Genomic DNA, 26,591 nt, shown 5'->3' on the forward strand with positions numbered 1-26,591 from the left:
TGTTCTTAGCAAAGATTTCCCAGTATTTCATTTGCTTTTAAAATGTTGGGCATAATTCCATGAAAACATCAGCTTAGTCTGTTCTCTCTGTCTTGCTCCTTCAGTCAGCTTGAACTTGTCATTTTTTGCCTATATGCTTTATATTTATTTGAACTGAAGTTCATCTTTCCTGCAAGATCCTTCTGTGACTGTTGGTAGTCGGCTGCTACGTTACTACCCCGAATAACCTGGTGACATCAGCAAATGAGGTCATGTCACTATTCACCTCCTATTCTAGGTTTGTTATGAATATGTTGAGCAGCGTGTGTCCCAGCACAGATCCTGCAGGAGTCCTGCAGGTCTGTAACAAACCTTCTCTGTGAAAAGTGACCCTCTATGCCTACCTGATATAGCTGTGAATAGTTTATTTCTGTCCTGCCTTTAAACCAATTGTTCGTCTGTATCAGAGACTTCACTCATCCTCTGCTGGCTCTTGCTCCTCTCTTGTTCTTGGTCTTTATCAGGCTACACCCAATGGCGTGTTGCTGGTGACCAGTATGCAATTTGCTACTTCATAAACTTATCCTTTTCTTCTCCCTGTGGTTCTTCTCTTTATCTCCTGCATTTGTGTGCTAAATTTGTGTTTTATGTTTTCATGGTCTCTTTTTTGGTACAGGACTTAAAACACTACGGCTTGTAATATTAGCCTGGGCCTCTAAATTCTGAAGTGTGAATATCAAAAGCAGAAAGCATGCTGCTGTCACATCTGATCTAAAAAATAAGTGACTTATGACACGTGAGCACATTAATTAAAAGTGTTAAGGGTATATGGGTTTTAGTTTAAAGTGAAACCTCCTTTACTGAGACTGGTTATATCAATTAAATGACTTTGTAGGCAAGCAAGGCACTTAGAAGTGACAAAGGGGACAATGTTGGAAAGAGGAAAAACAGCCTGTCTTGTCAAAGAGACAGTGCCAAGGTTTGTGACTGTAGGGTGTGCAGACTCACCTTGCAAAGCCAGAAATTAGTTCTTTAGTGGTGGCTTTTCTTTGTTTTCTGTTGTGCAGCCTAATTGGTGTGCTTGTTCTTTTCAGCTGTGTGCTAATGATATCCTGGATGGAGTTGATGACCTCATCGATGGGATTTCTCTTCTGCCTGAGCCAGACAAGACCCTTCAACCCCAGGACTCTGAGCCCCAGCATAGCTCTGGACATGGGGATGAGGAAGGTGAGGCAAGTGATGAGTTGGGGAACTCAAGCCCCAGATATCTTTGTGTTGGGAAAAAGATGCATCACAACCTAAGAAAATCACACCATTTTTTTTTTCTCCTCTAGCACAGTGATGTCATTTTAGTTGTAAAACAAATCCCTTCCTTGTCACTAATAGCACTTAATAGCACTGCCTTTAGGTCATCTTTGTGGCTTCCTGCCAGAAATAAGGTAATGAGAAAATCAGTTCTGATTCTTAAGAATGCGTTTCAGTTTAAGCTGAGAGATGAATGAGATCCATGAAAAAGGGGGGCACATGGATAAAGTGCTGTGACACAAACTGCTTGCCTAGTATCTAAATCCTTCTGCTAGAGTCACTATGTGAACCGATCTGAGAAGGACATTGACATATTTGCAGTGACTTCTCCCATCTTGGAGAGAGCTGCTGTCTTTTTCCCACGTGCTGAGAACAGGTTCTAGCAGCAGGAGAGGGCTGTTAACTCTACCCTGTGAGTACTGGACAGTTATACAGAGCTTCTCAGTGAGCACTGATTTGGCTTTATGGAAGAGAAGGCAAACAAAGGCAGGAATGTGGAGCAGGGTTTGTGTGGTTAAGGCTCTGGCCAGATTAAACATTCTGGGTAATAGTGTTTGAAGAGATTAGAGTAAAACAGAAGAGGCTGCAGCAACTGAGACTCAAGGTAGTGATGTGCACATGAAAAAGCCATCTAAAGGTTTCTGTTTCTAAAGGAAGAAGAGGAAGAATATTTTGGTGCCCCTCTGTGTCAGCTTGGGTTTAAATTCACAGTTCCCTTCCGTACTGAAGCAGGCTGCTGCAATGGATCCCCATGTGGCAGGCTTATAGGAAAGCAATTTGATTCTCTTTTTGGGTTGCCAGCAAGCTGAAGAGAAGGTGAGGAAAATGGTCTAATGATTGTCCTCTGAATCATAGAGACAACTCTGAGGTCCCTTAGGGAAGGTCTTCCTGGCACTGGAAGATTCCTGCCCTGTGAAGTTCCTTTGTAACTTCCCTGGATGGACACAGAACAAGTTTCTGGAGGTTGCCAGTACCCCTGTCTGCATGAGGATTTTATAATATGATTCCAAGAGTTCTTGCTATTTGTGTTCACTGTGAGCAATCCCGTATGAAGAAGCATAGCCTCTCTTGCTCTAGCTGGGAGCCTTAAGAGAAGGGTTGTCATTCTGACTACTTAATCTCTCCAAGGGAGAGGGTCTTTCACTGTCCCTGTCGAGGTCACATCCATGGTGTGGTTTTTGTGTGGGTCTGGTTTTGGTTCAGGCCTGGTAAGGCTTCCTTTGTTTCAAAGGGAATTAAAATGACTTTTCTGTAGCAGGGTAGATGTTGCTGCAGATAGCATGACTTCACGATCGATGCACAAGCAAGTCTCTAAGTAGGAATTTCAGTTCTTTCTAGTCCACAAGCAATTGTGGACTGTTGATGTGAGCCACCCTGGAAGTGGCTTAATTTCCATTGCAAAGTCCGTGTTAGATTAGTAAAGCACTTCGGGGGATCTTTGAAGAGAACGATGCTCTACAGATAAACTGGAAAGCACACCAGCTGTGTCTTCAGTGTACAGCTCTTCTCACTGGCTGTTGCCTATAAAAGATCGTTAGGAATCTGGAGAGATACATGGGCTTTTGGAGATTAGAAGTTAATTGGAAGGGAAGAGGGGGAGAAGACGAAGGGAAGGCAGTGCCCGTTTTAGGAACATTAGAGGTGGCTTTTTAGTTAAGCTATGGTGGTGTCTTTGAGCTAGAAATAATTATCTTCCCTGAAAGCCGCAGATCTTCCTTTAATCCTTTTTTCAGCTCCCTGTTGCAAAGTGGATGTAAGCACAATAGTAAAATCTCAAGTAGGAATGAGTAGTTAAGCATCCTACCTATCCAAATTCAGCAACCAGCTGGGCAGCAGTGAAGCCAGATATATTTGTCCCAGCAGCAAAGACAGTGACTTTCAGGCAAACCCCTGAACAAGGATAGCTTTTTGCATTTCTTTTTCTTTGTTTTCTCACTAAGAATAGTCTGTGTGGGCTCAAGGTGAGAATGACAGCTGAGTAAATGGGACATTCTTGTGTCTTTTGATGATGTTTCCAAGGACACATTTGGCATTCTTAGGAAGGGTTGCCACAGCAAAACCCCTTTGAACAGGAGCTTCACCTGTCCTAATAGAGGCATGTAGCAAAGGTCAAGGCAAGAGCCAGCCAGGCACAGCAGGCAGTGACTGATACTTTTGAAACTCAGTCAAATTGGCTATCTTAACCATAATTCCTTGTACTCAGCAGCACTTTCCTGACTCTTTAAATACATTCTGTGTTTGGGGGCTATTGTCCTACTGAAAAACATTGATAGTGGAAGAGGACAGCTAGATCCAGCTCTTAAATGGGTCTTTAAGGACTGTTCACTAGAATGCTTTTCAACATTAAATGGACTCTGCTGCTTCAAATTAATTATGCCTCTCCTAAGGCCAGAAATACCCTCTCCTCCCTCCCAAAGCCTTATTCATCAGATTGCTTTGGATGCATTCCCTGAAAGCCAAGAGCAGTGGAGTGTGAATCCCAAAGACCAGAGCTCCTCCTGGAGCCTGTTTTGGCAGTAGTTCTTTCCTGCTGGACCAAGAGACTCCAGTTCATCTGTTCATGTCTGGCAGTGCTGCGTAGGGAGGAGAAGGTGGTCTCGATTGAGTAGAGACCAGACCATTTTAGGGCTGTATAGAGTACAGGTGGCTTCTGTAACCTTCTTGGGAAACTGTTGTGCAGACAGATTGTTTTGTGAACAAGGCTCTGAAATCTTCCTCTAAACAACAGCCTCCAGCTTACAGGGCTTGGCCAGGTAGAACTTGTGCTTTCATATATCAAAAAGCAGCCTGTTCTCCTGACTGCCTTGTGGCATCGCATGCCTAAGCTCTACTCTAACTTGCCTTAGCCTGTACTGCATCTTTTCTGTCAGCCTTAAAAGAAGACTTCCTGAATGACCTCCTGGTGGGAAAGAAAACAGACCAACTGGGGCTGCCTCAAACACTGCAGCAGGAGTTCTCACTGATCAACGTGCAGATCCGAAATGTCAACGTGGAGGTAGTTTCCTTTCTCTACTTGGCTAGAAGGGGATTTGGGCAATCTGGCTCATCAGGGCCTTCTGAAGGGACATCTCCTGCTGCAGTGACTGCTGCCCATAAGCGAGGTTTATTCTGAGCTGTAGAGATCCTTTTGGCCACGGGTAGTAGAAAAGAGGATAATCGCAAATGCTGGGAGTGAGGGAGATATTTCAGCATAGTAACTATGCTGGCACTGGCCCCAAGGAGGCTGGACTGTGTTTTTCTTCTGCCAAAACTGTGAAGTGCCTAGTTCCAGTGCGTGCAGCTGATCTCATTTCAACCATTTCTGAACTCAGTTAGATCAGCCCTCACTGTCCCGCACTCCAGCCCTCAGTTTTGGCATCTCTCACACAGCAGAGTCTCTTCTGTGCATGGAAGCTGACTGGAGGCCCAGTGCAGTGCTGGAATGGCAGGCTTGGGGCTGCTGCCTGTCATCTCTCCCTGCCACTGTGGTTTCACAGTCTCAGATACCTTCCTGAGAGTCCTGTATGATCTTAGATGGTGCCTTTTACTGCTGCAACACGCCTTAAATGCTCTGTGGCCAAGGGCAGGGGGGTGGGGTGCAGCAGCTGTTGGGAGCTGCCCGATTCCTGCTGCAGCCTGTGCTGGCTGGAGTTTCCAGATGCTGCTGGACTTGGCAGTCTGCTGCTGAAAGCTGTTCCCTGTGTTTTTTTTGCTGTCGCTGTATTCATTGCCCTTGACAACAGCACGACTTCGTCTTATGGGTGTGCAGGGGAATCAGCCCCTCAGCATGAATTGAAGCCACTGCAAGTTTAAAGGTCCTTGGAGATCTGAATGCAATTGCTTTTCCTCACACAGATGGATGCTGTGAATCGTAGCTGCACAGTGTCAGTGCACTGCGGCAACCACCGAGTCAGGATGCTGGTGATGTTCCCTGTCCAGTATCCCAATAATGCTGCGCCATCCTTCCAGTTCATCAACCCTACCTCCATCACTGCCTCCATGAAGGCCAAGCTGCTGAAGGTATGTGGTCCTACGACTAGACACGTGCTCACCACCTGGTGTCTAGGCTTCTGTCAGTCAGACCTTGTTGAAGATACACCACAGACTGCTGTTTGGACTGATGTATTTTGGGGCCCTTTGGATGAGGTCTTTGTTGGCCTTGCAGCCCAGTACTTCCTTTTCCCCACTGATGCTTTCTGAACTCGTTTATCCCTGCAGCTTGGTGTGAGTGTCATGTGTATTGCCTGAGGAACCCTAACATCCTTCTACAACATCTGCCCCAAGCTTCATAATGGACAGAATGACCAGCAAAGCATCCATTTGCAGAAAGGCAGTATTTCTGAGCTGGCATGTTGCTTCCTGCTTGCCTTAACAAACTGTTTTAACTTTTTTGCACAGAGCCCACTAATTCTAGATCGAGTGTTTGATGAATTGATGCAGGAAGTCCTATTGCTATTGAAATCCCTTCTCCAGCAGCAAGGGCTGCTCTCCCTTGCCCCTCCTATAAGAGCACTAGGAAAGCAGGCTTATTTTACCTTTGGACCACAAAGGAAGGATTAAGTGCTAGCTCATTTCCTAGTGTAAAGCAGATGGAGGTAGTGACATAAAGCATTGCTAGCTTTAGACTCATTTTCCGTGCATCATCTTGTGTTCTGCTCAGAGCAGAGTGGAGGATCACAGATAATTTGTGTCTTCCTTGGAGAGATTTTTTATTTTATTTTTTTAAATTATTATTTAATTTACAGACCATTGGGAATGATTTATGTTTGAATGGAAGGGAATGCTGAGAAGTTGCTCTTTAAGGGAGGGAGACAAGAACCAGGGATTTCAAAGTGTATGAATTCCTTAGTCTTCAATGCTTTGGTCCTCCTGAGTCTAAAGGTGTTATGTGTTAGGGCTGAAATGGTTGCCTTGGAGCAAAGTATCCTCAGGCTTAGGCCTAAGTTTGTCCGTCAGGCTAATGGGTCTGTTTGGGTTCCTTCTTGGAAAAGCTGAAGCAAGTTTGCCATAAACTGGTGTAGAATGTTATAGGATACAGTAGTACAGCAGCCCAAATCCTGGGTCAGAGTGTGCTGAACCTAGGTGAACCCTCAGTGCACCGGTCAAAGCTCAGTCGTTCTTCCCTTGAAGCAGACAGCACATTAGTGGGCAGATGTGGCTCCAGTGGGTGTTCTGGGGTGTCTCTGGCCCTGCAGTCTCATCAGCCTGGCAACTTTGCTGCTCTGCAGACAAAAAAGGATGTGGGAAGGTGCGGATGTAACCATGACTCAAGCTGCATCTTGCATGTATTCCAGATACTGAAAGACACTTCTCTGCAGAAAGTGAAGCGGAACCAGAGCTGCCTGGAGCCCTGCCTGCGTCAGCTCGTCTCCTGGCTGGAGTCTGTCGTGGTATGGAGAATTCCAAGGGCTTTCTGCCCTACTTTGTTGTCTTCTCCCACATCCCACAGTTCTGACTCTGCACCGAGTCTGGCCTCATTAGACACGTAAACAGACCCCTGTGACTGGCTGATAGATTTGTGTAAGTGCTTGTGGTTAATGTTGAAGAAAACTGAGTTGGATGATCAGGCCCTGAAGGTTTGCTGTTTTAGGGGTGCTCACTAATAATTAGGTTAGCAGGGGTTACTGTTGGTTGCTGCATCACAGTGGTGCGTGGTAGCTTTCCAGCTCTGAGCTGATCTCACTGACCAGCAGGGCATGGGTATCAGCTATAGCAAATAAAAGATTTCAGAGAGGTGATGAATTCATTCTTGTCTGAAAGGCAGTGGCAGATGTCTTTACCTTCCTTCCCAGTTCTATTCAAAGATCCTGCCAACCAGAGGGCCTTTGTTTTCTTCCTTTGAACAAAGCTGTGAAAGTCTGTTTTTTCTAAAGCCTTGTGCAAAGATTATGTAGGGTTGATACCACAAATAAATGCGAGTCCCACTCTACCCTTAGCTGAGAGATCTGTGATACCTACTCAGCATCCTGGTGTCAGGTAATAGGTCTGTGAGTGGGTGCAGTGTAATGGAATGTGTGTTTTTAGCATTCAGACAAAGATGAGAGTCTCCTCAGGATTCTTTTTCATGGGGTTTTATTTGTTCATTATGAATAAGGGATCTTTTTTTCACACAACCTGCCTTCCTCACTCCAAGATGCCCAACTTGCATTTGACAACCCCACATTTGCACGGGGTGTCAAGATAGTCATCTTTAAGGAGGCTTTGTTTTACTGGCATTATCGAGCTACCGGGTTTTTCTCAGCTTTGTGTTTTGTTGCTGGGAGTCACATCTGAAGGTCAGGTTTTCTATATCATTTTCCCTTGAGACCACTGTTTCCATGCTAGTTGAGCTCTGTATTTCAACACAGCTGTGGTGGGGGAGAGCTCTCCAGACAAACAGCAGTGCAGAGGAGCACATGGCTCAAAGGTACACATGCTTGCAAATGCTTTCGGAGCCAGAGTGGTAGCCGTGCTCCGTTCTTGATCCGCTTTGACTCATCTGCTTGGCACGAGGATTCCCAGTGCTCCAGCTGGGTTTCCTTTCTGTGGCAGCAGGAGCTTGACCTTGGCTAACTTCTGTTTCAGAACCAAGAGGACAGCACGTCCAGCAACCCCTATGCTCTGTCCAACTCCGTGACGACCCCCCTACCCACCTTTGCCCGGGTCTCCAATGCCTATGGCTCCTACCAGGACTCTAACATCCCATTTCCACGGACCTCTGGAGCCCGGTTCTGTGGTGCAGGTCAGCCTCGTAGCTGATACAATGACAGCCATCAGGAAAAGGGTACTTGTAACGTCTTGGGGGAACAATTGCATCTGAACAAGACAAGGCTTTGGTTGCTGCCATACAAGGACTATTAAATGCTTCTAATGCAGCTATGATGTGATAGATTTACAGATAATGGGCCTTGTTAGCAACTGCTTGCAGCTGGTGTTGCATATGGGATTTTAGGATACAGATCTGGAAATCCAGGACTAATTAAAGAGATGGCCATTGGCACAAGGCATGCCAAAGCACTGATGCATCTCTTCTTTTTCTGGAAGACCGGGAGTAGCTTTTACCCTTCCATAGTTCCCACATCACATTGCTGGATGTGCTCTAGCTCTTGGGTCTTCACAAAATCCCTGTAATTGTGGGTTAAGGCAGTCACTCAACAAAACCTGTTCTTTAAAGCATTTGAAAGAGGTGGATTTGGGTAGAGAAAACTTGGTCTAGAAGCATTCAGGGTAATGGATAGGCCTCTAACCCCTTAATTCCACCCTGGGCAGCCTGTCCCTTGTAGGAGGATCTTTATTCTGTGTCCTGTCTCTGCAGGGTACCTGGTGTATTTCACGAGACCCATGACTATGCACCGTGCAGTGTCCCCAACGGAGCCCACACCCCGGTGAGTTCCCTGCATCACTTTTAAGGTGTTATACTGCCACGTGGGCAGAGGCAGATCCTGTTCTGGAGCCACTGGCCCTCAGAAAGTACTGTTAGCTGTGCCTTTGTCACACAGCCTGGTCCCAGAGGTCCCAGATCCCTTCCCTCAACACACCTAGTACCCTTCTCATAACTTGGGTTAGGGGAGTTGTTTGTTTGAACCTTCAAGAAGTTTTGATGGATGTAAGGTCCTAAAAGTGTGTTCTCTTGTTCCTAGGTCCCTGTCAGCTTTATCAGCATACCATAGTGGCCTCATTACTCCCATGAAGATCCGTACAGAGACTCCAGGCAATCTGCGTTTGTACAGCGGGAGTCCTACACGCAGTGAGAAGGAGCAGGTCTCCATTAGCTCCTTCTACTACAAAGAGAGGGTAAGTACTGTGCCAAAACGCCTTTCCCAGTACTTCAGCTTTTGACTTGTATTCTTTTCTTACTTATTGCTGGTAACAGAAGCTTCATATTCCTCATAGGAAGGCATCTTTTACAAGCAGCTCTGTAAAAATGTCACATGGATTTATCTACTGTTAGTAACTTCTTTGCTGATCCTCTCTAGCATTTGACTTGCTTATTTTGATATCTCTCAAGACTGACCATTGCACCTTCCTTCAGTACACTTGCCTCCTTTTGCAACCCCTTATATGGGGTTAAAATCTCACACTTGAGAAGCTTTAGTCTCCATCTAAGTATATCGTAGGCCACTCCACTTTTCTCTGCACCCCCAGTGTGTATAGCTGCATAGAGCTGGGGATTTGCAAAGCTTACTGACAGTCTCTCCTGGACTGTGGGGTGTATTTGAGTTATTTCTGTTACAGGTGTTTCTTTCAGGGATATGTGCCCCTTTGGAATATTATAAACAACAAAAAAAGTCCCTTCATCATTCTCCAAAGATCTTCTAATACATGTATTATTATGTTTTAGACATAGGTCTTGTTATTACTGCTGTTCACAAGGAAGGCTTTGGGGAAGAGTGGGATTGTTTCCTACCAGGGTACATGGGGTACAGGAGAGCAGTTGGAAACGGTAGGGTAGTTCTGAAGCAGTAGATTGCCTGAAGTGCTATGAGCACGTCGGGCAGAAGGGCAGAAGTTGTAGAAGTAATTGGCTATGCAGCGTGCTCTGAAACGAGCTCCCCATCTTTCAGTGTGGAGAGGAATGGCTGACAAAAATATGGTAAGCTTTCACAGAGAGCCTGAGAATTCAGGGCATGCAAGCAGTTTGTCACTGTCTGCTTTGTGGGCACGTGTCTGCTGTGGTGAAGGAGAACTTCCAGGTACCCCGAGAAAGCCAAGTGCTCACAGCACTCTGCTGTGCTGGAACTCAGGAGCTTCTGTCCCAGGAGCGGAGGGAGGATCAGAGCTTTGACCTCTCATCTTTTTTTGGTGCTGCAATCAGTCCTCATTTTTCCAGTAGTCCTAAACATGACAGCCAAACCTTCTGGATTTGTGTCCTGCTGTATGTGAAGCCAGTTAGTGGTTACACCTGCCAGCCATGGGGAGAGCTCTTGTCCCCACTGCAGGTTTTGCTTCCATACAGACCCCAGGATACTCTTGGCATCCACATTATTTTTTTTCCCCGCACAAACTTCTTTTGACGAGAAGAGAAAATGGCACTGCCTGATACAGGAGCTTATCCTGATCTGTGCAAGAGAGTTTATTTCAAGAGCTACCTCTGTCCTCTGCAGTGTGCTTGTCTCTGACACATGGCTCTCTAAGATGACAGACAAGGCTAAAAATAACATGGAAGCAGCTTGGTGCAATTTCATGTGACCCATCTCCCCAGTCTGTGTGGCAACGGTGACAAGATTTTTGTGAGGGTGGGGAGAAAATGTAGAGAACAAAGTGTGTGTGTAGGCATGTCCCCCAAAAGCCAGGGAAATAAGTGCCTGCTCTTCAAGCCCATGCTAAGCTCTGTCCTTGCATCCTGGCTTGGAAGAAGTGTAATAAGGGAGTTAGCAAAAGTGTTCTGCAAGTGAGATAGTTCTAAAAAGCCTCCGTCTCCTTTCAGCAAAGCTTCTCTGGCTCTTCAGGAGCTGATGTCCCAGCCATTGTAGGTCACTGCTGAATAGTTTTGATGTTTAACTGTGAGGATTTTAAGGCATAAAAACCCCAGGGTTTAAATCTCATTAGCTCCTTGCTCTGAAGCTTGAATTTTTTATCTCCATTCAATAAAAAATTGGAATTTGGTGGTAAACCAAATCAGAAGTTCTGTAACTTCATCCCCAGAAATGAATTTCTCAGCAATGACCAAGTATTTAAACTTAAATCCCATGTAGCCATGCACGAGCATTGCTGCCATTAACAACTAAATGGAATTTGTGCATCGCTAAGTGGGGAATGTGTCGTGTTCCCATAAGGGCAGAGGAGATGCTGAGCACAGCAGAGATCTCCTTAGTAAAACATAGCACAGATACACCAGGCACTGAGCCTCCCTGTGCTCCTTTAAAGATGTGTCTATACACAAGCACTTTTTAATTCACACATGCACACTCCTCCAAAAAATAATGATAAAGCAGCAGTCCATCAGCAGTGCTTTGGCTACAAGCTTCTCCCAGTGGTGAGCTACAAGGGAAGGCAGAGGCCTGGACATGCCTGGTGGTGCTGACTGCCTATTAGCAGCTGCAAATAAATGCAAAGTACCTCGCACACAACACAAGCAGCCCTCTTCTTCCCTTTATTATTGTGCTGACTCTCACAGAGATATGACAGAAATATTTTTTTCCAAGTGAGTGCAGAATAATATGCTTGGAGAGATTCAGTTTATTGTTACAGTACTGTGCGGGGTACTTAATGAAATGCCGGCAGGTTCATAATGAAAGCCTGCTTTGGAGCTGTTCTGCATAGTCAATCAGTGAACCTGACTGCTCGCTCAACCTGAATGAATTCCTTGGCCCATAATAGCAATTTTCACGTTGTCATGCTGGGCAGCAGGGTCTCTACATCCCTTTAATATCCTGACATTTGCCTTTTATTGCTTTCAAAATGAAAGTGAATGGTTGCAGTAGGTTCCAGTGGAAGAAGTCCTGGAGGATGCTGGATGTTAAAGGGATGTCTGAGTAAACAGGAGTTGTTATTGAGCTTGCTGCAGATTTCTATGCCAGACAGCTGCGTTACAAATGTTAAATGTAGCTGAGGCAGCATGTAGCTGTCTTCTTCTGTATCTAAGAGGGAGGAAAACTGGTTAGAGAAGGAGCCTGTCATGTGGGGCACCATGGGGTTGTTCTGTCCCCTGCTGTCAATGCATGGTATGAACGAGGCCACGTTGCTTGTTGCAGCAGTACAGTTCCATTGGAAGACTGCTCAGATTTGAAGTCGCTGCAGTTCTTCCATAGAGCAGCCCACGCTTTGCCAGGTCTGTAGGTACCGTACAGCACGACCGTGCGTGGATGAAAGTGGAGATCTTGTTTTGCAACTGCCATTGTGTAACAGAACTGTGGGGAACAGTGTCTTTTACTCTGCTGGTTCAGAGCACTTTTCATTTTGGTTTATTTACCTTTGTCTTTAATTTTCTTGGTGTCTTTCTTCCCTTTTCCTGGGTATAACTTTTTCACATGCAGATGTCTCCTCGCTCTGCCTGGCGACGTTGGTCCATACAAGCAATTAACGACTTCCCGGTACTGTGTGCTGTGCTAATACTGTCCTTGGTACAACCCTGTCTTCTGCCCAAGGGCCCAAGAATAAAATGCCACCTGCCTGCCTTTGAGTAACCTGCACAGAGGTGGGGGGCCTGTGCTCCACACGGGGCCTAGGAGCAGTAACTGCATCTGTAAGTGGGCAGGAGCAGACATGAACTCCAAAGGTACAAACACTGCCTTATATATAACATGCCTGTGTCACCTGGCCTTGCAGTCAGGAAAGGATGCCAAGGGGTAATTTAAAGTTTAAGAAAGGATCAACCTCTAAGAAGCGCGTGCTAAGAGTGCACTGCAGAGGAGTTGAGTGATTATTATTATGCGTCATCGGCCAACTGATGAGGCTGACATGGGAACACCTCATCTCTGGAGAAGATGAAGCCCTTCTGGAGAGGGAGGAGTTGCTGGAAAATAATATTAAAGAGCAGCAAGCTGCTGGCATGGCATTGCTTAAGAGCCGTGGAAGAAGCAAACCAGTTGAGCTGCTGATAATGATCTGTCATCTCATTAAAACGAGCGTGTGCATTGCACCAGAAATGCCTTATTTCCTGGAACAGTGAGTAAGATTTGTCCTTAATTTGTGACATTCTCCAGCACTTAGAATTGCACCACTTTGCATTCAACACTGGCTGGTGCTCCCTCCTTCTCCTGGCACCTGCCCTTCCCAGAGTGCGTTGACGAGTCATTTTCCTTCAGTCCACTTTTCCCTAAGGCTTTAGTATCATTTATGTGAGCGTCTCGATAAAATCAGCATTGCTCAAGCTGCACTGTGAATTTGGGCAATGACTATTTCATCAATTATCTGCCAACGTGGTCAAAGCCTAGAAGACTCCAGTTCAATTTAAAGATGATTTCTTTAGGTCTGTGTGAACAACTGTTTTTCACAGCTGTTTGCCTTCATGCTATCTCTTCAAGACAGCAGGGAATAAAATAGAATCCCGTAACACCTAATTTAACTCGGTATAATAGGATCAAGGCTTCCTAATTACAACAACGCTGAGTCTATACTGGAAAATAATAGGTAAGAGAAACCAGAAGAAATGTACTTGACTCGGAGGCTTTTTGTGAAGAGCTAATGAAAAGTGAGCGGTGGAGGCAAGAAATGAGGCTCTGCATTGGGTTTGGAATAGACTAAACTGGAGAAAACCAGGCAAGAGTTTGCCAGATTTTAATGCAAGAAGTCATGGTCCATGGATGACCTCAGCTGAATTTGCTTACCACTGGCTTGGAAGGAAGAACAAGTGCTGACGTGATGGAGTTATCTTTTTGTGCTTATTTTTAAGGTATATGGGATACGTAAAGCCTTGATGGTAGTGATTGCATTAGTGGATAACTGTTGGAAAAGCTTCATCGTGCTCCCCTGGGTGGGCAGTGGTGCCCAAGATAAAGATGGAAGAAAAAGAAACGCTCCTGCTGTGGGACATTGAGTTTTGGCCTCTTTGGGGATGTGCCTGGTGCTGCAGGAGATGCTGTGAGTTGTAAACGTGGATTCTTTGGAGACAGAATCCAGGCAGCGCTGCACGACCTGCCCAGGGAGTTGATCTGCAGGCAGTTGTTCAGAACGAAGGAACCTGCGGGGGAGCAGCAATGTTAACGTTTTATTTAAAACAATCCGTTCTTAGAAGCAGCTCGAGCCTGGCTTTGAACTTGTTTAACTCTTTGTTTTGTAAATGCTCAGTCTGTGGCGCTGAGCCTCTTCCCTTTGGTCCGCAGCCTTTCCCTTTGCCCTGCTAACACCAGCATATACTACAAACTGAGCTTTTGCCTACGCTGATGTGATCCAGGCACTCTGTATTTCACAGAGTTAACTTCCAGCGCTGCCTGCCTCAGCAGGACCCGAAGGCGCACACACCCCACAGCCCAGCATCCTTTCCAAGCAGGCACGCAGCACTTTGTACCTACTTCTGCTGAGTATGCAGTGATGGTGGTTGCTACGAAGCAGTTGGTGGCTTATTCTTGGGCTGTCTGTTTCTACATGTAACCCATTTACTGCCATCGTTATCACCTCAGACTGCAGCAAATTACAGCCTTGGGTATGGTAGTGCAGGTGCAGGCTGGCTTTTTTAGTCATCATTCAGTGCTGTTCCCTGCTGTCACCTCCAATCCCATGATTGTTGTAAATGCTCTGGTTTCTTTCCTTCCGGTGCTCCGAGGAGCTGATGAGCCTTAATTTGCTATTGCCACAGCTATTTTCTTTCTTTCCTTCCTTTTCTTAAGCTCTCAGGAGCAGGTAGGTAGATGCAGTTCACCCTGGCCTGGACTCTAGGTTGCAGATAGTGCTGGGGAAGTGCAGAAGGCCTGTGTCTTTGCCCCTAGTTAGCTTGGTGTGTGCATGCTGATTTGCTTCTGCTCCAACCGTTGTGTTCCCTGTTCCCCTCTGTCATCTGTGCTCCAGCCCCCGGGAAGAGACATGTCTCCTGTTCCACCCTGATGCCTGTGAGCCTTGACTAACACCACAATGGAAGATCCTCACTGGAGCAGGCTTGGAATAGAAGGAAGAGAGGAACCCTGTGGTGGACCTTGGCCAGACAGATCCCTGAGCCAGAGCTCTCCTCACCTTTGAACCCCTTGCTGCAGAGGCTTACCTGAATTTTGAAAAAGCATGACACGTAAAACTGGCTGTACCCTTAAATTTATGGTTTTCTTTTATCACAGTTCAAAGGGCAGGAAGCAGCGGTGCAGGCAGGGTGTGCGCTCACAGGCCAATGCTGGAGCTGCACCAGGAGAGGATTAGGGCTGCCCTCTCGGCCAGAAACCTGGCAGAGCTAGGAGGGAAAAAGCAGGAGGACTTTGTGAGTTCAGGCTTTCGTGGGGCTCTGATGCATTTAGTGTCTTCATTTGTCTGGTGCTACGCTAACAGCAAGCAGTGGAAGCCATTTGTGGCATCTCTTTTCCATACTCATCCTCATTTGTTGTCATGCTCAAAAACAAAACAGTGACTGGGTTGCCTGTGGGAAGTGGTGTGTGTCGTCCATGTTTCTGGGCTTTGCAGTACCTGGTGGGAGGCTTCTTCAGCTGGCTCGTGCAGGGGGCAGGAGCAGGTTGGGCTGTTCTCAGTGACAGCAGAGGGGGAACGCTCCATCAGCTGTGAGTGCTGGGTTCAGCTGCCTTGCAGATGCTCAGGAGGTGGGAAGCTGCTCCCTGACATTCCTGCCGAGCTCTGGACCTGCAGAGTGTGGCTCTGTGCCTGTAAGTCTGCATTCAGGTTTGGCACAGGGGACTCTTTTGATAAGTACTGCCTGCAGTCCTGCCCTAGTGGCACATCTTTGCTCTGGGGCTCCCAAGTTTTGCTCCACTGTTGGTTTTGGCAGCATCAGCAGCAACTTGCTGCACCTCGTCCTGCAGATGAGGAAGCAGGGACAGGCACCACAGTGATTTGAGAACACTGTTATTTTACAGTCCATGTCTTTCAGCACAGAAAGGGTAGCGATGTTTTTAGGTGTTATCAGGAGTAGAACTGTGCCCAATGGTGGGAGTCAGAGCTGGTCCAGGCAGGACCTTGACTGATGTATTGAGGAGAGGATGGTCTCCCATCCTGTAGCCACCTTCTGCTGCGTAGCTCTCAATTTGAGCAATAGATGAGGTAAAAACTGAAAGCAGATTGGTTGGATTAGAGCTTGCAGGGCTGTAGCTGGGAGCAGAATTAGCCCTGGCTGTCCAATTCCCAAAGCACCGAATGCTGATAGCCCTGTTTCCATTTGGTACCTCTGTATGTTGGGCAGAATGTGCTTGCTCCTCTTTACTCTGGGGAGCAGTGGAAGGCCAGGAGAGCTGGTGAGGATCTGTCACAAGGTCAGGAATGTCCACCTTCACTTCCTTCAAGTCTGAATTACCTCCTTCACTCACTGCCAAGCCTGTGCTCGAGCCTCTGGGCCTCAGCCACCTGCCCTATGGGAGCACAGGCAGTGAAGAAGGTCCTGGTCCTGCCCTTCCCGTAGCCCAGTCTATTCTTAAGGAGCACTGATGTGCCTGGGTGAGCTCTGCCTGTACAGCAGGACAGAGGGACTGTTAGCTCTGGGTGCACTCAGAGCCTCTGCAGCTCAGTGTGACATTGGAACACTGATTGGAGCATGTCAGTGAGGGAGCTCACAGCACTGCAAAGCATCCGCTGCTGCTCATAGCAGCCAGCGCTTCCCTCCTAGAGGTCCTGTACAACCTTTACTTCCCTGTGCTGCACGTCCTCAGCCCTCCTGCAGCAAGGAGCTGCCCAATACTCCACAGGCTGTCGTGTATCCGAGGCAGCGTTACGCAGCTTGGCACAAAGATGCAGCTGTTATGGGGAGTATTTGGGGTTTTGGCTCCCTGGTTTTTTCCCTTGTGTTGATTCCTCTCCTTCCTATTTCCCCCAGCTGTTTGCCCTGAGCCAGCTGTGAGCATGGTAGCTGAGGATCCTTGCTAGGAAAACGTGGGCCCTGCTTTATCATCTGCCATTTGTTCGAAGCTCTTGATAAAGCAGGAGAGGTGTTCTCAGAGGAGACCAGAGGAGAGTCTGGAGCTGCTGGCCCTCTCTGAAGTCAAGGGCAAACAGAAGCTGGCTCCTGCTTGTCTCTGTGCTGAGCTGAAGCCAGTGGTGCTCTGTGTGCAAGGCTTCCCACACCAGACCTCTAATGAGAGCACTAATTTTGAGCCATATCCTGCTAAACCTTTCTGGGTCCGATTGGCATCCCATCCCAATGCTGATTTGTTCTCTTATTGGCTTTCACAGGGGAACTCACAAAATACTTTTTGAGTGAGTTTAACCTTGAGCTCGTTGCCTTGACCTGCTTTTCACTTCCTACAGATGGAGATGCTTGTTCTCCTGGGCATGTCATGGATGTTTTCCAGGGGGACACAGAGCCTTCTGAAAGGCGGGTTTGGGTGCTGCTTGCATTATCCTTGACCCTTAGTGCTTTGTTCCCTGGCCCACGAAGGCTGGTGTCCTGCCCCCAAGTAACACGCTGCCATTTGTTCTGCAGAAATCAAGGAGGTGGAAAAGCAAACGGGAGGGGACGGATGCCAACAACCGACCCATCAAAGCTGCTGGGAAAGTTATTATACAAGATATTTCCTGCTTGCTGCCTGTGCACAAGCTGCTGGGAGAGCTCTACATGTGAGTACAGGCTGGCACCCAGCAGCTGTCGTTGGCACTGCTGTGCTTTCACCCTTCAAATATTTGAATATTGCTGCACCTTCTTCCTTTTCTCTTGCCTTCCTTTTTCTGGTGTCATTCTGCCTGTGAGAGGAGGTTTGTCTTCCAGAAATCTGAAAAGCAATGGAAGAGATTTGTGATGGTGTAGCTGTATACAGGGTGAACTGGCGCTCCAATATCATCACTGTGAGCCTCATGGGCTCAGGCTTTTGTCAGCAGGAGGGAGAAGTTGGTGGTACAGATTCAGGGAAGGAGCAGGCTGCCCTTCTTAAGGAATAGTGAGGAAGAGAAAGTCTTCCTTCTCTCTTCTCTGTGTTATTGATAAGATTTAATGGATCTTTCTTCTCTGGGTATCTCACTTGTAAAAAACATCAAGCATCTGAAGAACCTGATGATGAATAGGAAACCCCACTTGGGTTTCCTCAGGCTCCCCCTGCCCCTTGTTGGGCACTCAGAGACTCTGCAAGGGGTGTGTTACAGAGCTCAGGAACTTGCTTGTCTGTGGGTAAGGCTGATTTATTCCAGTCAGGTAAAAGAGATCAAGAGGCTGGATGGGAACAGAACCACATCACTGATGGATCCTAGGGACAGGAACAATTCTTGGCTTGGTGGTGTTCTGGCACAAGTTGGATTCAGTGTCCCCATGGAAGTGGTGCATCTTAGGACTAAGCCAGTTTGGAGCAATAAGCAGTGTGTTAAGGAAGATGAATAGCAGAGTTGCCAGAAGGATGGTAGTGATTCCTGACTAACACAAGGGGCTCGATGAGATCCTGGTTGTGCTTGTAGGCTCATAGTGATCAGCAAGTTCTGGGCTACTTACTATTACCAGTACCACGTTCTCACCATTCCTCCCTGCCTTCTCAGTAACATGCCAGCCCAAGAGCTGATCTGTCTTTCTTCTTTTCAGATTGAATGTGAATAATATCCAGGAGACTTGCCAGAAGAATGCTGCCTCAGCCATGGCTGTCGGACGGAGGGATCTTGTACAGGTATTACATGGAATCAGACCTTTCTCAGCACGCTGCACTACCCTTAAATGCCTTGTGCTGTTGCCTTGATACCCAGACAGCCAGCTGACCTCAGCAGTTGTTCCAATGTGTCTGAAGTGGCTGATGAACTGAAGGGTATGAGACAGCTACAGAGGTGCTCTGTACCCCCTTGGTTTTGGCAGTGAAAGGTCCCCTCACAGGGCTGTAAGCAGGGGTTGTATGTGTTGCCAAAGTGAAGCACATTTTTCAGACAATTCTTGCAGGCAGAGCTAGGAATGCAATCTGCATTCGGAGGAAGTAACTGTGCACAAAGTTGCCAAGCACTGTTAGCAGTTGATTGATGGGTTAGTCTTGTGCAATGCTTCCTGTTGCAATTAGCTCAACATTAATCTGCTCTGCTGCTGTGTGCTGACTACATCCAGATCTCCCCAAGAAAAGTCTGCATCTGGAGATCCAGCCCTGGGATGGGGTTATCCACCTGTGTTCAGCTGGTAGCAGGGGAAGGATGATGACTCCTTTGGCTTGTGCCTTGCCGTGCAATTAGTCCATAGCAACAGGCAGAACATCTGCCAGGACTCAGGAGTAGGTTGGCACTGCTGCAGGAGCCTGTGCCCCTCTGCTGAGCATTTGGCTCCCCCTAGCACTGTGCAGGGAGCAGCCATGGGCTCACTGAATCACAGCAGCCACCTCAAGCTGTTGTATCAGGCTGTTGGCTTCATGGTAGGTTCTGCCACACCCACAGGAAGAAGGTAGGTCTCATTTCCATCTGTGCCTCATTGTACAGACTGGTTTACCTGGAGTACAAGAGATTGGATAGGATAAGTTTAGCAGGATCCTTCTGATATCTCTATTTGTTGCTCATTATTCCCTGCCCGTCTAACTATTGTAGCTTGCCTTGTTCCTTAAAGATGTTACGTATGAGACGTGCTCTGCAGCACTACAGGAAGGGACGTTTTCCCAGATGCCTTGCTGGGATCTGTCACACTCAGGCCTGCCCTCATTTCAGTCTCTTTGCTGTTTCTGATGAGCAGCTCTGGGGTTCCCATTCCTGGCTGTTCCTCTGGGGACTTGCAGCACTTGTGTTTTCTCCCCAGCTTTTCTGTGTTTGCAGCTACTGTCATCCCCTCTCTGCTTTCTGGTGTCTTTCCAGCTTGGTGCTCGCTTTCCCTTTCTGCTCTTTTATGTGTGTGTGTGCGCTAAATATTCCCTGCAATATCAGGTTCTAATTGCAGCAGAAAAAAACAGTCCTGGGGTTGATTCAGTTGTGCCCCATCAGTGGGATGAAGCCTGAAAGGATGGAGCCGTGTTTGGAGGAAAGGGAGATAAATGAAGGTGAAAGGTGGCACGTGAAAGAGGGAACCCATTGAGTAGGAATGGCAGCTCAACAGAGAATGTGTTCCATGCGAATAAAGCTTCACTGTTAAACTTTCTGCCACCAGATGTCTCTGAACACAAGAAATTGGTATCAATTTGAAGCCCATCTGAGGTTTGTTAATTTAGATGAGCTGACAGATCTGTTTAAACTCTCCTGTTGAACTATGAAGAATAAGCTGTGATTTAACCTGACCCCAAAGCACATGTAACAACACAACGTCCACTTTTTGCTCTGCATACACTTCATCACACTGAGGCTGGAACTGCTCCTTCTTGGTATTTCTGTTGTGTTTGATTGCAATCCATTATTATATATCTGCGAGTGAATCTGTGCACACCTGTCCCCTGCCACTCTGCCTGTGCCTAATTGTAACTCTGATGCTTTTCCTTCCTGTCTGCCAGGTCTGGTCACTGGCCATGGTAGCCACTGATCTTTGTCTTGGACCAAAGTCTGATCCAGATTTGGAGATACCATGGGCACAGCATCCATTTGGACGGCAATTACTGGAGTCCTTGTAAGTCTCTGAATGCAGGGGAGGGGCAGGAATGGTTGCTGAAGCGGGGAGAGCCTTTCCTGACTTTATCGTATGGCATCTCTATGCAAGTGTGTTTATGGCATGTAGGGGGCAGCATTTGGCCTCCCATCAGGCAGCCGGGAGTCCCAGTGCTGACATGAAGCTTTAGCTCAGGTGCAGTTGGGGCTCTGCTTTCCCATGTGCCCACAACGCCTGACTTAGGAGTGAAGATTCTGATTTTCTGCTCCCCGCCTCCCAGATGTTTGTGTGGGTGCAGCTCCTTGATTCACTTACAAACCCACTGTTGCCACGCAGCATTAGTGGGAATTAATTTACTGGTCTCGAAACCAAGTGTTAGCCACAAAAGTCCTCCTGCCAGTGAACCTGTTCGGAAGGGAGAATGATCAGTAATTAACATTATCTGTTAATCTGTCCATCTGAAACTGTGTAGTCTGTGTGTTGCTCATTGTATGCAATTGCTTGACGTAGCTCTTTCCTGCTGTGCAGCAGCAGCACAAGGGGAGCAGGGGGAGGTTTTTGTTGCTCCCGGTCTTCAGAAACTTCATAACAATCCAGGAGACCTGCAGTGGAGATTTGCCTTGTGATCTTGATGCGGGATGATTGCATGCAGAAGGACTCATTAAAAGAAAAAGAAACAAGCAGTGTGAGTGGGGGATGAGTTTAGTGGCTCCAGCTTTATATCCACGAGTTCTGTGGGCCTTGATCCTGAAGCTGCACGGAGCTGGGATAGTGAGGCCATGAGCATTGCTGGGTTCTCAGGGTTCCTCCCCATCCTTCTCCTACCTGTTAGACCAACAGTGTTTCCAGGAAGAGGGCCTGGTTCCTGAAAGGCTCAATAGAAAAGACAGCAGAATGCTTCCTGTGGGCAGTAATGTGTCCTGAATTGATTTATACAGCAGTCTTGAATTTATTTGCCTTGGAATCTCAATGCTTTTGCCATTGAACAATGTCCAATCTCATACTTGGTGTTTTTCATTTCCTAGGCTGGCTCATTACTCGCAGCTCCATGACGTGCAGACCCTGGCCATGCTGTGCAGCGTGTTTGAAGCCCAGTCCAGGTTACAGGGATGCCCAAACTCCTATTGTCCTTTTCCTCAGCGTGCCTCCAACCTGGCCTCCCACAGCCGATACGTATGACAGCCATTTCTTTCCTTCTTGCCTCAGCTGCCTTTGAACGTATCTCCTGTAGATGACGTGATTTCTTCTTTTCCCTTCAACAGCCCAGCTTTACTTCCTCTGGTTCCTGTTCCAGCATGTCAGATCCTGGACTTGGCACTGGGGGCTGGAGCATAGGTACTGAGAGCTGGGGAGTAGATAGAGAATTCCACCTCCCTTCTGGCCTAGGTCTTAAGTGTCTCATGTGATGGGAAGGGCAGGGAGCACTGACTGACTGCCGGTGTATTCTGCCAGAGAAGCTTTCTGTGCCTTGGCCCATGGGGGCAAGCAGCTCTTTGTCAGCATGGCTTATGGTAACCATGCCAATGGTCCCACAGTCCTGCTCCTGCTGCCTCCTGGGCTTTGCAGAAACTGCTACAAACCCTCTAGACATGCCAAGGATCACAGGTTGATCTGGGGCTGAGTGCTTCCACTGCTGGAGCAAGTGAAGAGAGGCCAGGTTGTGTCATTTTGCTTCCAACCAGGCTTTAGTCGCTCATGGCAGCTGCCTCGTTGCTGTCTGGTGATGAAAGCATTCCGTGATGCTGGTACTTTGTACTGTTTGAGGCTGTTATCTCTGTGCAGTGAGGCTGGAGTCTTCAATAGACAGTGCTACTGAAAGGGCCCTCGTGTCTTTCGTTTCAGAGGATGTTTGGGGTTGGGAGGGTCCTCTGGGGTTCATGCAATCTACCTTCCTGCTCATACAGGGTATTAGAGGAGGTTGCTACAGACAGAGCAGCCTAAGACCGTGTCCAGGCAGCTTTTGAGCATCTCCAACGAACTCCAGAGCCTCTCCAGTGCCTGGGGTGGTTCCTCCCCAGGTGCAGGACTTGGCATTTCTCCCTGTAGAACTTCATGAGGTTCCTGTTGGCCCAATTCCACAACCTGCTGATGCCTCTGAATGGCAGCACAACCCTCTGGCGTATCATCTACTCCTCACAGTTTCGTGTCATTAGTGAACTCTCTGCCACATTGTGCAGACCATTAATTGAAGACGTTAGACAGACCTGGACCCGGTGTTGACCCCTGGGGCACAAAGCTATTTACTGGCCTCAAAGTAAACTTCCTTCCACTGATCACCACCTTGTGGGCCCAGCTGCTTGTCCAGTTCTTTAATTCCCCGCTGCCTGCTCATTAACCTTGTGTTCCATCAGCTTCTCTATGTGGGTGACATGGGAGACAGGGTCAGAAGCCTTACTGAAGTGAAAGGGAAGCAGGCAATGGCCATTGCTCTCTAGAAAGCCAGCTGTTTAGTTGTGGAAGGTTATCAGGTTGGTCAAACATGACTTCCACATGGCTGATCCATCCATGCTGATGACTGCTGTTGATTTTTTCCTTAGTATGCCTAGAAATGGTTCCCAGGATTAAGTGCTCCATAACCTCACTGCAGTCCCTAAGAAGGCAGACTGCTGTGTGGGTCCACAGGCCATTCTTGCTGTTCTTTGTTTTTGAAGATATTCTGAGTGATATTTGCCTTCCTCCAGACTTCAGGCACCTCAACCACTTGCCGCAGTCATTCAGCAGTTATCAGGCCTGGCTTTGCAATGTCATCAGCCAGATAATTGCACAGGATTGGAGGGGGAAAAAAGCAACACTGTGCTTTCTCCTGTCCCTGGAAGAGCAGCAGCTGGGAGGGCTGGGTTCTTGGTGGCCCCAGTGGCTGTGACTCTGATGACATTTCCTGCTAATCTGAAGGTGTCAAAAACAAGTCACTCTTAAGGGCTCCAGAGCTGAAGCGTGGCTTGGGGCAGCATCAGCCCTGCTGGCAGTGAAGCTGTAGCCTGTCAGTATCTTATCTTTGACATGGGAAATGGTGGGGAAATGGCTGTTAAAGGAGCTGATGTTGTCTTGTAACAATTAGCAGCACTGCCTGCAGGGCACTGCGTACAGAGGCCCCCTGGTGTAACTGCAGCTCTGGTGTTGGGAATCCTCCCTGTCCAGGAAAGAGGAACCCAGGCCTTCCAGGGTTAATGCTCCCAAGGAATTGCCTGAATGTTTGTTAATAGAAAGTGAAAGGCAAAAGGGTTTCCTGCATTTCACATCCCTGCCTCCCCATGCCGTCACCAGGAGCACAGAGGTTGCCATTGGTTTTCTGCACCAGAGCAACATCTGGGGGAGCTCCGAAGGCAGTGATGTGTGTTATATGCATCTTGTGCTGGTGAGGGCTGTGCTTTCTGAGCTGTGCTCACAATGCTTTTCTGATGCCTGCAGCAAACAAGGACACGGAGCAGACCTCCACTCCATGGTGTGAGTCTTCTCCGGATGAGTTCCGCTACAGCAACCTGATGTATCCCGACCATCGGGAACGCGAGAAGGACCAGCATGAGAAGAACAAAAGGTGGGTTGTAGAGCATGACTTGATGTGTTCCAGGTACGGCAGCCTGAGCTCTGAAGCCACATCTCTGCTGGTGCTTGGGGCCCTCCTGTTAGACAGAACATGGCAGCCTGGTGGATGCTCAGTAGCATTTCAGCATCACATGGGAAGCAATCTGTTGTTCCAGTGATGTGAGCTGGTTCCCATCACTAGGAATAGGACCGCAGCCACACTGAGAGCACATCAGGTGGATACAGCTCCATTTGTTTCCTCCTCAAGGCTCCTGGATCCGGCCAACACTCAGCAGTTTGATGACTTCAAGAAGTGCTACGGTGAAATCCTCTATCGCTGGGGTCTGCGAGAGAAGAGAGCTGAGGTCCTCAAGTTTGTCTCCAGTCCTCCTGATCCCCACAAAGGAATTGGTGAGTGCCTGCCTTGGTCCTCTCTGGTTGTCCAGGCAGGGTCACGACTCCTGTGCAGTGAAAGTTGGTGATTTCATTGTGGTATCTCCTTCACAGCGAGCGGTCAAGGCATTGATATCGCTCATATCCATTGTGCTCGCTATGATGGGAAAACAAGGCTGTTCCTGTCTGTTCCTGGCTACACTTAGAGAGATGTGAGGCAGATGAGAGCAGCAGGAAGCCTTCCACTCTGCAGTGTCTCAGTCTAGAAATGACACGTGTTCCATCCAACAGCTGTTTAGCCATCAGTGGGCCAGCCTGTGTCCCAGCACTGACTGTCTGTCGGTGCTGACAAGTCTTGGCCCCTTTTGGAGACAAACTGAGGTCTGTGAAGCACAGATTGTTGTCCCACTGTGAAGGAGGATCCCTCCTGCTCTGATGTGAGCAGCAGCTGATGGTCTCAAGTTGCACCAAGGGAGGTTTGGGTGGGATGTTAGGAACAATTTCTTCTCCCAAAGAGCAGTGAGGCAGTGGCACAACTGCCCAAGGAATCACAGAATCACAGAATGACCCGGGTTGGAAGGGACCACAAGGATCATGTAGTAATCATGTAAGGAAGGGGGGAATCCCCATCCCTGGAGGTGTTACAGCACTATGGGGATGTGGCACTGAGGTTGTGGTCAGTGGGCACGGTGGGAGGGGGCTGGGGTGTGACCTGGGGATCTGAGAGGTCTTTCCCAACCTCCGTGATTCTGTGGTTCCCAGCAGCACTGACCATCTCTCTCCATTTCTTCCCTCCCCCCAGAGTTTGGTGTGTACTGCAGCCACTGCCGCAGCGAGGCGCGGGGCACCCAGTGCACCATCTGCAAGGGCTTCACCTTCCAATGCGCCATCTGCCACGTGGCCGTGAGGGGCTCCTCCAACTTCTGCCTGACGTGTGGGCACGGTGGCCACACCAGCCACATGATGGAGTGGTTCCGCACGCAGGAGGTGTGTCCCACGGGCTGCGGGTGCCACTGCCTGCTGGAGAGCACCTTCTGAACAGCGTGAGGCCAGAGCACGCCAGGAATGGGACTTGGGATGGAATTCCACGTTGACTCAACTCTGCAGCATCTGGAGTTGCTGTGCAGGGAGCCGGTGCGGGACTTCTGGTGGTGTGCTGACATTTGAGTGCTTCCAGTGTCCCTGTGCTTCCCAGGCTGCTTTCAGACCACTTGGACCAAACTCCACTGTGTCCATTGCTGGCGATGGATGCCACGCCACAGAGCTCGTGCTTGTCCTGCAGGAGGAGTGTAAATATTGGCTGGTGTCTGCCAGGCTTCGGGGTTCCTTTGGAAAGCGCTCGAGTGGCAGAGCCAGGCTTGCCCCAGTTGTGTGTGTAGTGTCTTTCCAGGTGCCTCCCTGGGGTGAGCCGGGCAGATTCTTCCTCACACACTTAAAGTAGAAATAATCTGCAGGCAGCAGAGAGCTCTGCAGGCTCACTGTCATCTGAGCTCAACGAGTGGCTGTGCTCCAAGTCACTTTCTGAACCAACAAGGTCCTTATTAGTGAACTGCTGTTTACATTGCTGAGGTTATCCCATAAAGCAAGGGGTGCAATGACGTTTTTCAGCATTACTTCCTAAATAGCTTCCTCCCTCTGCTCCGTATCAGCACCTGATGTGAAAATCCCAGCCACGCAACCGCAGCCACTAGGATTAGTTTCTTTCTTCCAGGAGTTTATTGCTGTTCACTGAGTGTCTCTGCGCTCTGCTCCCGGTGATTCAGTGCACTTTAACTTGCCTGTCCCTGCCTTGCTGGCAGCACATCCCCAGGGCTGGGAGAGGCAGCCACGTTTCTGTTTGGGATCCATGGCAGCTTTGGAGGACTGCAGGTCTCCCCTTGTCTGCGGGGGGCAATGTGGAAAGCCTCGGCTTCCTTGGGAAGACACAGAGAGCATTTGTTCCGTGCGTGGGGAAACTGATGAGTAACTTGGGGTGATGTCAAGGGGAAAAGTGGTGGGGGTAACAGAGGCAACAGGTTTGTGCCTTCCGTTTGAGAATGTCCTGGTTGGATCCCCCTCTCTGGGGCTGTGCCTGTATAACTCAGGCTGTGGAACAAGCAGATGATGTCTCTTAAACATTAAAGTTATTTTTTGAAGCGTGTTCTGATGGAGCTCTCCCTCCCTGTGTCATTACGCTGCTCTTGTACATCCTCCAGGCAGCCCTGGGATGGGGGTCCCGCTCCCCACACCCATTTCCCCTCCCTGTCACCCTGGGAGTGCCGTGGTCACCCCACAGCTCCCTACGTGCCAGCCCTCCATCCCTGCCGTGCCTTCATTTCCATGCTCGAGAGCGCACGTCTGGGCTGGGAGGGAAGGGAGACTTGTGATTTAAAAATGACAGGCTGACAGACTGTGGTAT

The 26,591-nt window shown here is 48.3% G+C and overlaps 1 protein-coding gene across 11 annotated transcripts in view; it reads left to right on the forward strand.

The window, feature by feature from the left end:
* Positions 1-26,333, forward strand: part of WDR59 (WD repeat domain 59) — a 46,483-nt gene extending 20,150 nt beyond the window's left edge. For 3 of the 11 annotated variants that reach the window (XM_032447120.2, XM_085551668.1, XM_085551667.1), the window contains 16 exons: positions 1,074-1,206; positions 4,131-4,279; positions 5,119-5,283; positions 6,558-6,653; positions 7,828-7,984; positions 8,558-8,627; positions 8,883-9,036; positions 12,219-12,275; positions 17,249-17,382; positions 18,329-18,410; positions 20,187-20,299; positions 21,304-21,451; positions 21,541-21,613; positions 23,687-23,813; positions 24,069-24,211; positions 24,996-26,333. In XM_032447120.2, coding sequence (XP_032303011.2) covers positions 1,074-1,206; positions 4,131-4,279; positions 5,119-5,283; positions 6,558-6,653; positions 7,828-7,984; positions 8,558-8,627; positions 8,883-9,036; positions 12,219-12,275; positions 17,249-17,382; positions 18,329-18,410; positions 20,187-20,299; positions 21,304-21,451; positions 21,541-21,613; positions 23,687-23,813; positions 24,069-24,211; positions 24,996-25,231 — 2,037 coding nt within the window. In that variant the 3' untranslated portion in view covers positions 25,232-26,333. Of the gene's footprint in view, positions 1-1,073; positions 1,207-4,130; positions 4,280-5,118; positions 5,284-6,557; positions 6,784-7,827; positions 7,985-8,557; positions 8,628-8,882; positions 9,037-12,218; positions 12,276-17,248; positions 17,383-18,328; positions 18,411-20,186; positions 20,300-21,303; positions 21,452-21,540; positions 21,614-23,686; positions 23,814-24,068; positions 24,212-24,995 lie in introns of those variants that run through there. The other 8 variants (XM_085551665.1, XM_015873603.3, XM_085551666.1 and 5 more) reach the window with 6 other exon arrangements.
* Positions 26,334-26,591: the final 258 nt, after the last annotated feature.

The sequence above is a fragment of the Coturnix japonica genome, chromosome 6, assembly GCF_054131305.1.
Source record: "Coturnix japonica strain WE chromosome 6, WE-NBRP24, whole genome shotgun sequence".
In the NCBI taxonomy this organism is placed as follows: Eukaryota; Metazoa; Chordata; class Aves; order Galliformes; family Phasianidae; genus Coturnix; species Coturnix japonica.